This window comes from Papaver somniferum, chromosome 9 (genome assembly GCF_003573695.1).
Source record: "Papaver somniferum cultivar HN1 chromosome 9, ASM357369v1, whole genome shotgun sequence".
In the NCBI taxonomy this organism is placed as follows: Eukaryota; Viridiplantae; Streptophyta; class Magnoliopsida; order Ranunculales; family Papaveraceae; genus Papaver; species Papaver somniferum.
Window position 1 is genome coordinate 29,612,813 of NC_039366.1, and position 13,384 is coordinate 29,626,196.

The 13,384-nt window shown below is 36.0% G+C and overlaps 2 protein-coding genes across 4 annotated transcripts; both read right to left on the reverse strand.

Annotated features, from left to right (window-relative positions):
- Nucleotides 1-206: 206 nt before the first annotated feature.
- LOC113307554 (probable LRR receptor-like serine/threonine-protein kinase At1g67720) lies at nt 207-7,409 on the reverse strand. Of its 3 annotated transcripts, none has more exons than XM_026555990.1 (15): nt 7,307-7,409; nt 6,824-7,179; nt 6,332-6,401; nt 6,116-6,190; nt 5,181-5,801; nt 4,526-5,060; nt 3,932-4,437; nt 3,684-3,816; nt 3,513-3,584; nt 3,356-3,424; nt 3,182-3,253; nt 2,609-2,680; nt 2,359-2,515; nt 1,912-2,172; nt 207-605 (listed from the first exon to the last, which is right to left on the reverse strand). In XM_026555990.1, the coding sequence occupies exons 5-15, from the start codon at nt 5,263-5,265 to the stop codon at nt 402-404; spliced, it is 2,166 nt and encodes a 721-aa protein (XP_026411775.1). In that variant the 5' UTR covers nt 5,266-5,801; nt 6,116-6,190; nt 6,332-6,401; nt 6,824-7,179; nt 7,307-7,409; the 3' UTR covers nt 207-401. The 3 variants fall into 3 exon arrangements, with proteins under 3 accessions (XP_026411775.1, XP_026411774.1, XP_026411773.1); XM_026555989.1 differs by having other exon boundaries at nt 6,776-7,179; XM_026555988.1 differs by having other exon boundaries at nt 6,332-7,179.
- On the reverse strand, nt 7,404-9,814 carry LOC113307555 (L-type lectin-domain containing receptor kinase VIII.1-like). The gene is made up of 2 exons (XM_026555992.1): nt 8,770-9,814; nt 7,404-8,670 (listed from the first exon to the last, which is right to left on the reverse strand). Exons 1-2 carry the CDS (start codon nt 9,683-9,685, stop codon nt 7,559-7,561), a joined length of 2,028 nt encoding a protein of 675 aa, XP_026411777.1. The 5' UTR covers nt 9,686-9,814; the 3' UTR covers nt 7,404-7,558.
- Nucleotides 9,815-13,384: the final 3,570 nt, after the last annotated feature.

Consider the following 13,384-nt stretch of genomic DNA (forward strand, 5'->3'; position numbering starts at 1 on the left):
GGAAGATCATTCGAAGTCATTTGAAATGATTCGATAAGCTCTTCAAAGAGTTGATTAATTTCAAAAGCAATTGTCCGATGTTAAGGAATCTCATCCTACACATCCCATTTGGAGATGAGAAAGTATATCTTAGTAAATAACTTAAACCATTGCAAACAATTTCATTCACGTTTAATTAATATTTATCATTTAAAACAAAAAAATCATTCACGTCTAGTTAATATTTATCATTTAAAACAAAAAATTGTGCTAAAAATCCATATCTATGCTAAAAATTCATAACCAAGTTACATTACGACAGATTCATAACTTAAAACAAATTCAATGTGCGTAAGATCCATAATGAAACACCACTACAAAGTCAAGAAAATTCATTCATTCGTCATTAGTTAGCCACACCTCTACATGAGTCTTTTCTGCTCGAGCTCTTTACTTTGTTGACGAGTACCGCGAACACCCCGACCTTGGCCGAGAACATCCTCTTCATCGGTAAATGACTCCACCTCATTAGCAATAGACAGAGTTTCCCTAGATGAAGGCGGAGTGTCCCTAGATGAAGAACCCCTATTCCTCTCGGAAATTCTTGGTTCATCTTGATAGAGATGCTGATAATGAGGCATGTAATCAACAACCATATTGAATCAAATAGGTTTCAAAGATTTTTAGAAAATAAAAACAAACTAACGTCAAAGGGGTCAATATAAGGTCAACTGTTGACCGGACCCGAACACAACTCTTGATAGAGTTGGGACCTAATCACAAAGATGTACCATTTAATGGCCCAATGTCAATATACCCAACTATTTATTATAGGTAAATACTCCTTCCTTCCCACCAAAGTTGACCTAGTAGGCACAATCTAAGGATATACTCCCTCCGTCCCTAATTAGATGACCTAGTTGTAGTTTGCACAATTTTTAAGACAAGAATGTTAGTAAAACTTAGAAATGGTTTATCTCTTAAACTATATCACGGTTTTTCGTAAACCTTATACCGTTGAAAAGCATTTTAAAACACCTACGTAACGAATATAAACATAACTATCAAATTATATATATTTCTTATAGTAACAAAAATAGGTCATCTATTTATGGGACAAAACTTAAAACCAAGTAGGTTATCTAATTAAGGACGGAGGGAGTAATAGAAACGATTGTAAACTTTATACCATTGAATAATATTTTAAAACGCTTAACTAACAAATATAACATGACTATCAAATATGACATTGTTTAATGGTAAAGGTTAATTTTGAAGGGAATGTATTTAATATGAAAAAAAGGTCACTTGAGTGGAATAATATAGATTTTCTTTGTCAGGGTGCTGGACAAAACCAAGAAACCGAACTAGCCATAGCCCTGGATAATGAAAACGATAAATTGAATAAACTAAACGTAACTAGGTGCATCCATGGATAATGAAAACGCTAAATTGAATAAAGAATTAAAGAGTAAGGTCCTGTTTGGTATAGTTTTCAAAAACAGTTTTCTGTTTTTAAAAACAGAGAAAACGGAAAACAGGAGAAAACGCGTTTGGTAAGGACATTTTCAGAAAATGTTTTCTATTTGTTTTCTGTTTTTAAAAACAAAAAAATGAAAACAACAAATTATTGTTTTCTGTGTTTTCTCTTTTTTTCTTTTCTTTATTCTTTTCTTCTTTTCAGAACAAAGTAAGAGATGGGGAATGACTGCAAGTGAGTCATGGCTAATATCACTATCTCTTAGACGAATCTTTACATTTGATCCGATTTAGTTGGTTTTCCTTGTTTTCAAAAACAGTTTACCAAACAATTTTTAGAAAATGAAAACAAGGAAAAAAAGGTATGTTTTTAAAACAGTGGAAAACTATTTTTGAAAAGTGTTTTTCAAAACTATATCAAACGGGCCCTAAGGTTTTCAATTTTAGACCTACCACGGGTCTTTCCTGCTCGAGCGCTTTTATATTTCCACGACCTCTATCACGGGTCTTTCCTGCTCGAGCTCTTTTACTTTGTTCACGAGTACGTGGAGCACCTTGGTCCCGAGCTTGGCGAGGAACATCTACTTCATCATTAGATGACTCCACCTTACCAACAATATGTGGAGCACCCCTAGATGCAGAACCCCTACTCCTCCTTGGTTCGTCTTGATGGACATGCTGAGAGTGAGGCGTGCCTTGATCAAGGCCCATATTCTGATTTTCAAATCACATGCTTAGGACATATTTAACGGTAGTTCAAGCGGTCAGTCAAATATAGATTAATTTCAGAAAATAAATATAAAGTAACGGTCAAGAAGTCAGTTTTGGGTCAACTGTTTGACCAAGAAGCCAAACTAGACAAAGATAAGCAGCTAGAGAGTAAGGTTTTGAATGTTAGACCTCTCTGGGTGTGCTTTTCCCTTTACTTTTCATACGGAGTAAGGAAATGATCACAACAGCTAAAAGCAGAAGAGCGACCCCAACTGATACACCAATAACAATGCTTAAGCCGTGCCAGTTGCTTCCTTCTTTGTTAAGATCGTGGTTTCCAGAGTAGCTATGCGGCAGATAAAAATTACAGGATCAACTTTGGGACCAAAAAAATGTTCAATAAAAATGTTTATACATACAAGAAAAACAAGAAACCTACTTAAAAACCAATTTCTGGTTTTCGAGAAGGTCTGAAGGAATAGTTCCAGACAACATATTTCCCTGCAAGTACCTGCAACCATCATAAATAAAAATCAGAACATAAATAGTTTTCAAAAACAGTTTTCTGTTTTTAAAAACAGAGAAAACAGAAAACAGGAGAAAACGCATTTGGTAAGGACATTTTCAGAAAATGTTTTCTATCTGTTTTCTGTTTTTAAAAACAAAAAAATGAAAACAACAAATTATTGTTTTCTGTGTTTTCTCTTTTTTTTCTTTTTTTTATTCTTTTTTTCTTTTCAGAACAAAGTAAGAGATGGGGAATGACTGCAAGTGAGTCATGGCTAACATCACTATCTCTTAGACGAATCTTTACATTTAATCCGATTTAGTTGGTTTTCCTTGTTTTCAAAAACAGTTTACCAAACAATTTTTAGAAAATGAAAACAAGGAAAAAAGGGTATGTTTTTAAAACAGTGTAAAACTATTTTTGAAAACTGTTTTTCAAAACTGTACCAAACAGGCCCTAAGACTTCCAGCCAATATAAGGTACTCTAAGATTTGAGAAACTTACAATTCTTCCAATTTTGGCAGGTTCGTCAGAGATGAAGGGATCTCTCCAGTCAAGAGGTTGTTCTCCAGATGGCTACAGTAAACATTAAACAAAAATGTCAAACCTTCTGATATAATTTTTTTTTTTTTTTTTTTTTGAAAGGCTAACACCAGAAAGACTAAAAATTGGCTTTACATGATCCTCAAATCTGTACATGCAGTGAAATCGGGTATTCGACCGGTAAGTGAGTTTCCATCAAGCCATCTGCACCACAGTATAATGCATTGACAATAGCATGAGAAATGCAACCATGAAAAACCTGACATAACTTAAGAACATGTTGTAGCCTTACAGCTCAACTAATCCTTGCAACTTTGTGAGCTCCAACGGGATGTTTCCTGTCAAATTTTTCTTAGACAAAGTACTGCGAAAAATAGGAGCACGAGATTAGTTGTTAGAAAGATCTTTATTACAATTAAGCTACATAGTTTACAATTAGGAGCAGAGAAAAATCCTCGAGTACATTGAGATAATCTTCGGTTGGGGGTCAGAGTTGCATTGCACCCATGACCATGGAACAGGCAAGCATGGATCACCACCTTCTTTCGCCCAATCAGCTGACGAGTGATGTGAAGCTAAACTAGCCATAACGGTTGCTAGAAGTCATAAAAGCTAAATATTAGAAATGCAAGTACTTGAAGCAAAAATAAAAATAAAAATTGTTGGATCTTTCAGATGGTGAACAAGCTAGCAAGGAATTGATGACATTACCATCTATTGAACCGGGGTTTATTTTCAAGTGTTTGTTTATCTCCATAGCATTCAAGAGAGGTCCTCTAGTCGAACCAGAAGCTTTTCCAAATTTGAAATTGAATACCAAAGGGAGTGAAATGTTGGTAAATTCTTTTTCATACAACTGAAACTTCCCTTTGGCATTTTCTTGGATGTCAATCGTTGTTTTGCTGACGCCAGGCATGCCTGGGATTACTAAGCTAAACTTCCTGGTATCCTTTGGACTCAAATCTTCGATTTCAGCAAAGTAAAAGACTGCCCATCCAAAGCCTGGGAAACCATCCAAGTTCAACCGGTAAGTTAACGACCCAGTTGTGCCAACTACAGCCGTCTGCATCACTTTCTCAGGAGGTCTTTCATCTCTATCAACGTTGATAGGCGTATTAGTAGATACTTTCTTAGTTCCGGGAGCAACATTAATAAGGTAATTTGGTTTCTGCAGAGAGTCTGACTCCCATAATCTATCAAAAGGGTCATCCGGATACCTGAAATAATCAGCTCATGTTTTACTTGAGAACTTAGAAAATCAAGCTAAAAGAAGAACGCTTTTCGGAGTACAATTTTGAAGCATACCTGATTGGATCTTGAGTGAGTGCACCGAAGTTAATTCTTGCAGACACGGAAAGAAAGAATTCATTTTCTTGTCCATGAGTATAATAAATGGCACCATTAAATTGCCGGAGCTCAATAGTAGAGATAAATGGTTGCCCAGTTGTAGCATTAGACAAACACACACTAATTGTAGGTGAATTAGCCAAAATAATCAGCTCTCTAACCTCTATAGTATTAGCATCTGAAATGACAATCGTCGACCAATGAGTCGCCCCAAGTGAAATATCAAACGTTGGATACACATTACCATTATCAAAATTCCCATATAAGAAGGTTGTTCTTATAAGATACCGAGTTTTTCTTTTCACATTAAGCGTATAACAATACTTTCTTGCATCTGCCGGGAAGTATCTCACTGACATGTATTGTTTCCGTAACTCATTCGGAACTGAAATTGTTGCCCGCTCACCAAATGGAAATTGGTTGTCGGATTTCCATTCAAGTCCTATGATGTCAGTGGAATCCTCTTCTCCACCACAATTTAAGCTCACAAAACCTGTGCAGTTCCATAGATTTTCCAAGAATTAACATTTGAATATGCAATAAGTATCAACATTCTCAATACGGTTACCAAAATCGAATACTGACATCTAACAGAGTTTCTGTAAAAATTTACCTGACAGTTGAGCGTTACTAGAGTAGATCATGCAAAGAAGAGAACATATTGATATCATCATAATCAATAAGTAAAGCTTTTTCATTCTCTTGCCCGCGTTCGCGTGCCTGATCTTGTTTGTTTTTTCAGTGTATGCAAAGAAGAGAAGAGATTGATATCATAATCAATAAGTAAGGCTTTTTCATTTTCAGTTTCACTTTCTTTGCTAGAGAACGAGAAATGAAGAACAGTCTTTCTTTTTCTTTAACTTTCTGTCTGGATTAAAGGATATGTGAATAGGACCTTTTAATCTCTTTTGATTAAAAGAAGGACGCAACAATGATTATAACAACAAGAACTTTATAAGACTAACTAACTTGACTGACAGGTACAAGAATAGTATCCACATGTGACAAACTTTTCTTTTCTTACACACAAGTTACACCGGCTAGTCCGGGGATGGAAGCTGCTGTTAAAAGAAGTTGCAGAAGGTTCAGTTTTAGGCCTTTCTCTCTGGAAGTGCTTTTTCCTTTTCTTTTCCTACAGAGTACAAAAAGGATCACAACAGCTAAAAGCAGAACAATAATGCTCGTGCTGTAGCGTTTACTTCCTTCTTTGTCGAGATCGGGGTTTCCAGAGTAGCTGCGCATCAAGAAAATTGAAGGATTTGTAAGTACCTTTGATAGAAAAACAGTCCAATGGAAACTTATGAACCTAATTAGACTAATGCTAGCTCAAATATGCTCTATTCCAAGATTTCTCTACAGAAATGAGGCCAATAATAACATACTGTCAATGTGCATATAGAGATTAGAAGCAAGTAGACTAACAGTTGATGCACTGTTACTAAGGTGTAAAGGCATGGTGTACGTCTGCGGCCAGCTTTACAAAATCCTTTCTAATGATTATATGCCACGGAAAAAAGTTAATGCATACAGGAGAAATGAGAAACCTACTTAAAAAGCCAACTTCTTTTCTAGAAGAAGGCCTGAAGGAATAGTTCCAGACAGCATATATTGCCCTGCACATACCTGTAACCATCATAAGTTTGAATTAACTTAACAGACTAAAACATTGACCATCCGAAGTAGCACAAATATGCTGTCTAGTTAATTCAAACATATAAACATTGCAATGAGAGTCAATTTTGTTTAAAGTGTGCAGGATGATACCAGGGATGGTAGAGGCTGAGTTGTCATGGAGGCTGTCCCACGGGCAAACGAAATGCTGCTAATGTGCATCCTGTTCAAAAATCAGATAAGGCTCTAAGCTTAGTTTTTGTATGATGTTCTTTATAGACATTAACCAAACTATTATGGGGGTAAAAGCAAAGTCGCGATACACGAAATACACCCTGGTCATGTATTCTTTCCTTGATAGAAATTACTCAGATAAATACAATTTGACATTGCATTTCCTCAATCAAGTGCCCAGATTACATATTAAAATACAGTACAGTAACCATCTCTTGCATATATAAAGAGCCCAACCTGCTATAACGGGGGGACTCCTAGTTCCTACCTATAACAATGAAGTGAACTTGAGGTAAAATGTTCAGTTCTGGTCTTATCAATTGACTAGTATTAGTAGTGAAATATCAATGTAAGAAGACTTACAGCAATTTGTCTTGCGAGTGCTGACAAACCATTTACAATTTCACTTACAGCAATTTGTCACGGAAGTTTCCAGAGATTGAAGCCTCTAATGCCTGATGGTACCTCCTGGATAGTTTAACTCTTCCAACATGTCCTGCTCCTAGTGTCTCAAGGATATTCTGAACATCTACTCTAACTCCATTCGATACCAGCAGATGCAAGATACGAGTGGAGTTCATTGTAGAAGTTCAAAATTTTCTCGGGATTCACAAGACCAACACCATTTTTCGCAATGCTGTTAAAAGCATCACAAGGTTCATTGGACTGAATGAAATTGGGTATATCATCTTAGATTCATAGTGTTCCATTCCAGTGGCACCAGGTCTAACTCCACCCCAGTAATCGCACGCCAGACACAAACATATCTGTAAATTTACAGGCAATCAGATTTGGATCAATAACTAAGTCCAACAACATCAAAGAAATAATTTAATAGGGTGGTGAGAAAAATGCAATGGAACCAACAAAGATTAAGATTCTAAGTTCTCTTACCTGTAAATGCGTTTCCAATTCCATGAAGCCATCTGCACCATATACATAGTACATTACATTAACAACAGGATGAGAAATGCAACAACGAACAACATGATGCGACCAAAGAACATATATTGTAGTCATTAATAAAGATATGATCCAAATGAACTTGTTTACATTGCTCTTATTCTCTGCTACATACATAAATAAATCAAGAATTGCCTATATATATACTCTTAGATTACAAATAAATTTGATAAATATAATAACTCATAAGATATAATTTCCACCCCCATGAAAACTGTTATCCGAAGAAGACGAGGTAGAAATGGTGATCATCTCGTTGCAATCCGAAACACTATCCTGCAAACTCAACAGTAGATGGGTAGTACTGAAACACAATGAAGGTTTTGTTTTCGGAACAATTGGAACTTGCGCTTCGCCTAAAAACATTTGAACAACACATCTCATTGTAGGCCGAGCAACCGGATCAGGGTTTGAACAATTCAATCCAATCAATAACACTTTCAACATCTCTTCTTCATCGAATTCACCTCTGATTCTAGCATCAACTGCCTCTAATAATCTTCCTTCTCTATGTAAATTCCATACAAATTCAACCAAACTAGTGCTACCTCCAACCCCACCAATTTTACCGACATCCCTTTCAATGGGTCTTCTTCCAGTGATCACCTCAAGAACAACAGCACCATAGCTAAAAACATCTGTTTTATCAGTGGCTCTTCCTGTTAGAAGATATTCAGGTGCCAAATAACCCATTGTTCCAGCAGCAATTGTTGCATCGGGAGATTTATCATGTTCAATCTGTTTTGCTAGTCCGAAATCACCTACCCGGGCATTGAAAAACTCGTCGAGCATAATGTTACTAGCTTTGATATCTCTATGAATTACTTGGCTTTCACATTCTTCATGCAAGTAGGCTAAAGCTGAAGCAACACCCATTAAAACTCTTTTCCTGCTCGGCCATGGTAATGGAAATTTAGCTTCAAACAAAGCCTTATCGAGACTCCCATTAGGCATGAAGTCATAGACAAGTAAAATTTCGCCTTTTTCGTGACACCAACCTTGTAATGTAACAAGATTTCTGTGCCTCAGGGTTCCAATTATCGAAAGTTCGGATAAAAATTCCGCCTTACCTTGACCACCACTATGCCTACATCTTTTCACAGCTATCATCGATCCTGTTTCGGGCATTACACCTTTATAGACAGTTCCAAATGCACCATGCCCGATAATTCTCGACGAATTGAAGCAATTTGTGGCAGATTTCAAGTCTTTGTAACTGAACTCTTTTGGGGTTTTGACAATCTCCAGAGATATAGAATCTGCTGCTTTCTCCCTGAATTTAATTCTTTTCGTCACTACCCAAATCAGTAAACAAGCAACCATTATAAGAAACAATACCCCAATAGTTATAACCCCTGCAATCAGCATGGATTTGGTTCTCAAGGAAGAATTACCAATGTTACCCGGGTTTTTGTAGCTTGGAACAGAACCACCACTTGTAGGAGCTACCGAAATAGCAGACGACGGCGCCGTGGAGCTGGTAACGTTACCAACATGATCACCACCAGCTGAAGGTGACGACGGGGCTACCGCAGACTCCGAAAACGTATCAAAAGAAGATTTAAAACTCCACCATTCAATATTATGAACCTCAGTACTACCTTGAGTGGAAGCAGAAAACCCCACGAACATATAATCTTCCACAAACCGATTCAAATCAACAGGAAACGAAAAAAGAGGTGTTTTAGGCCGGATATTGGAATATGAAACCGATACATTAAGAAGACGAGCAAGACCATCATAATCAATCCATGAATTCACGCTGTTACCACTCTTGAGATGAATTCCGACAGTATCTAAATCAACAACTTTAGCTGAAATTAAACTATTCAGATCTAAACCAACATGATTTCCATTAACATCCTCAAATTGCAAATCCATTAACGTATCAAATTCAACTCCAACAAACCCCCCTTTGTCATCAGAAGTATCATCCTCTAACCCCAGAAACCCACCAGATTTTCCGGTGGTTTCATCACCAGATGAGATCATAAAAGCAAGTCCAGCACCAACTGAAGATGGGTTTAGATTAGTAATTGAGAAAGTAAAGAAAGTTGAAAAGGAAGTAAGAATCTGCTGAGTTCCTCCTTGTTTTTTTCGAAATCTGATTGGTTTACTGTAAAGAAGTCTACCTGAACCTGAATTTGGAACGGAAAGATCACGTGTTAATCTTACAGTTCCATTGTTTAAATGAGCATCTCCCAATAACTTTAAACTTTTTAGACTTAAGTTCCCAAAATCAAATTCTGTCTTCTCACCATCTACTATGAAGAACAAAACCAGTAACAGTAAGATTGAATACTTCACCATTGTTAAATTTTTGAAGAACCCATGTTTAGATTTCAATTTGGGTTTTTGAGGTTGATGAAGAAAGTATCAGTTAATCAATGAAGAGAGATGGGTAATGAAGAGGAATAGAAAGTGGGAACGGAGTGTGAACAATGGTACAGACACTGTGATTGGAAAAAGTTAGACTTTTGATGTCGGAACTACGTGTGCTAGTTCCTAACGGCTATGTTTTGATAGGTACAGAAAGAAACAGGAAAGAATCTAGTATTTTTCCGTTAATTTGGTCGTGGTGTAATAACGTTGACTGACAACGTACAGCCGTTGGAAATTGGAAAGATATTAATGAAGAGACATTATACTAATTATCATCCGTCTTAATTACATTTATTGAACTAAAACAAGATTAATAAAATGTTTTCAAGATAACAAAACCCAAAAGATTATGAATCTATGATTCGTTTTTTCTAATGTTTTGTACAGTCACGAACAACGAGAGAAGAAGAGGATTTATTAAACAAAGGGGGTTTGAAATTGAAAGTAGAATCAAATGTGATGATTAAAAATAAAAAGAGAATCAAATATTTTTTTAATTCATTGGTGTGATGATTAAGGTGTAATTATTTGGTTGGCTTCTAAGCCCTTTGTATTAAAGTTAAGCCACTTGCATTTTATTTTTCATTTTGAAGCATAACATTTGGTGAGTATAATAAATACACACTAATTGTGGGTGAATTAGCCCAAATAATCAACTCTCTAACCTCTATAGTACACATCTGAAATGACAATGGTCGACCAATAGTCGCCCGACTCGCCCCAATGAAATACTGTTTCAAACTTTGGATACACATTATTGCTGTCAAAATTCACATGTATTGTTTGTAGGATTTCCGTGTGAGAGGAATTCTCTTCACCACCCCAATTTTCTTTTGATGCTAAAAATGATTTATAGATTAGAAACAAACATTACGGAAATCTTTTTCCACTACATCAGAGATGTCAGTGGTACATTTTTCACAAAACTGAAAGCTTAAAGTATCATCTCGAGCATTTTTAGCAAAACTGAATGAGCTACAATTTTACTAAGCTTGTGTACGGACTTGCAAAACCAAAAGTTTCTATCCTTAAATTTATTTTTGATTTGCAAATAATTTCTTGATTAAACCCGTGAACCTGCAACTCTTCTTCATTAAGAGATCGAGCTATATTTTCTACCCTAAAGATTACTTTACTGTAATTTAGTTCCTCCATCCATTCCACGGCCTTTTCAAGAGCTTTACATTCAAAATATTCATCTCCATATTCCTCTGCTACCTCCTCATCCAGTTGAGCTCCTTGTACTCCTATGCATTGTCCTGCAAAATTTCTTATAATCAGTCCAATGCTCCCTTTTTTTATTAATTGGTACATAAGAACCATCAATATTGATTTTCACATAGTCTACATCTGGTGGTAACCATTCTTTCACCTGCAAGTTAACTGAATTGTTATCACAATTTCTATCAATTATTTTATCGCATTGTTGAAGTAGATGATTGATTCTGATAATGGTTCATTGCTGATCGGGCTTAGAGTTTTGAAAAATGAGAGAGCATCTATGTTTCCATATGTACCATGCAGTACACATGAACCTGTAGAGAAGTTTCTCATCCCTATGATTTATAGAAAGGATATTCTGATCATTAGAGTGAAACCAACTTATAACCCAGCTGCTGAACTCGGTAAATTGCTCTGAAACACTAAGAATATTGATATTCATACCAATCCAAATGAATCTCATATAACTGCAATAAAAAAACAAATGGTTAAGAGTTACAACACTATTATTACAAAAGCAACTATGTGTCTCTATGTCAGGATTGTATCTGGCAAGGAAACTCCTAACAAGTATAATTATTTTGATGTATTTCCAAATAAATAATTGCACTCTATGAGGCACTTTAGCTTTCCAATAATATTTCCGCACATCCTGGAAACCTGATCATTAGCAATATATTTTGTTAACTGTATCGGAACATATTGCATTATAAGCATTTTTAACAGAAAATTTTTCCTTTCTATCTAGCTTCCATATAAGACAATTTTCACCTGTTGATGGGATATTCATGTTAAGTATCAAAGTTGCACATTCTTGTGAAAAGAGAGAGTTAATCACATCAACATTCCAATCTCCAGTTCCAGGCATAAACAAATTAAATCACAAACAAAATCATAAGTCTCATAACTAGATGCACCAGTAACTTGAACGAATGGCTGGGTTATCTAATCCTATAACCGAACAATCTAGCCATATACTAGCTTTTATGCCACATCTAATTCTACACATAGAATATATTTGAACCACCTCAAGACCAGAATAAAAACTTCTCCAAATCCAGGAGCAATCATCTTTGACTTTGTTCAAATGAAGAAAATTACCATTTCTAGAGTACTTAGCTTTTAGAATTTTAAAACAAAGAGAATCCTCACCACTACAAGCTTTCCAAGCCTGTTTAGCTAACAAGGCAGTATTAAAATTATCTAGATTTCAAAATCCTAATCCACCTAGAGATTTAGGAATGCTAAGCTTGTCCCAAACTATAGGATTTATACCTCTATTTTTCTTATGATTCCACCAAAAGTGTCTTTGTATATAACCCAACTGAGCCATATAGTATCTTTAGATATCCTAAAACTTCACATTTGATGAGTAGGAAGAGCTGAAAAAGCGGGGGTACAACAACCACACCCAATATTTCGCTTAGCAATCTGTATGGACAAACTCCAATATACTTTTAAGAGAATCAACAAGACTCAATCTATAAAAAGTATATCAAAGAGTTAGATCTCTCTTTCTCGATTCAACTCTTACTCAAGCAAATAGAAATCTACGAGTCTAATTGAATACAAGAGAAATCACTTGAACAGTACCAAAGACCAATGTTCAAGGATCAATCAATTTCAATCAACAACCAAAGGTCGGATTTCCAATTGATTGATTCAAACGCACAACCTGTGATATTTCAATTATATAAGAAAAATATAATGCGGAATAGAAATAACACAGACACCAGAATTTTGTTAAAGAGGAAACCGTAAATGCAGAAAAACCCCGGGACCTAGTCCAGATTGAACATCACACTGTATTAAGCCGCTACAGACACTAGCCTACTACAAACTAACTTCGGTCTGGACTGTAGTTGAACCCCAATCAATCTCACACTGATTCAAGGTACAGTTGCGCTCCTTACGTCTCTGATTCCAGCAGGATGCTACACACTTGATTTCCTTAGCTGATCTCACCCACAACTAAGAGTTGCTACGATCCAAAGTCGAAGACTTTAATAAACAAATCTCTATCACATAGAAAAGTCTGCAGAATATATAAATATGTCTCCCACAGATAAACCAACAAGTTTTGTTCCGTCTTTTGATAAATCAAGGTGAACATGAACCAATTGATAACCCGGACTTATATTCCCGAAGAACAACTAAGTATTATCAATCACCTCACAATAATATTAATCGACGCGGCGAAAGAAGATATTGTGGAATCACAAATGATGAGACGAAGATGTTTGTGACTACTTTTCTATCTTGCCTATCGGAGATATAGATCTCAATCCAATCGTTACGATTGTACTCAAAACGATAGAATCGGCAAGATCAGATCACACAACTACGAGAAAGTAGTATCGGTCTGGCTTCACAATGCCAATGAAGTCTTTAAGTCGTTAACCTGGT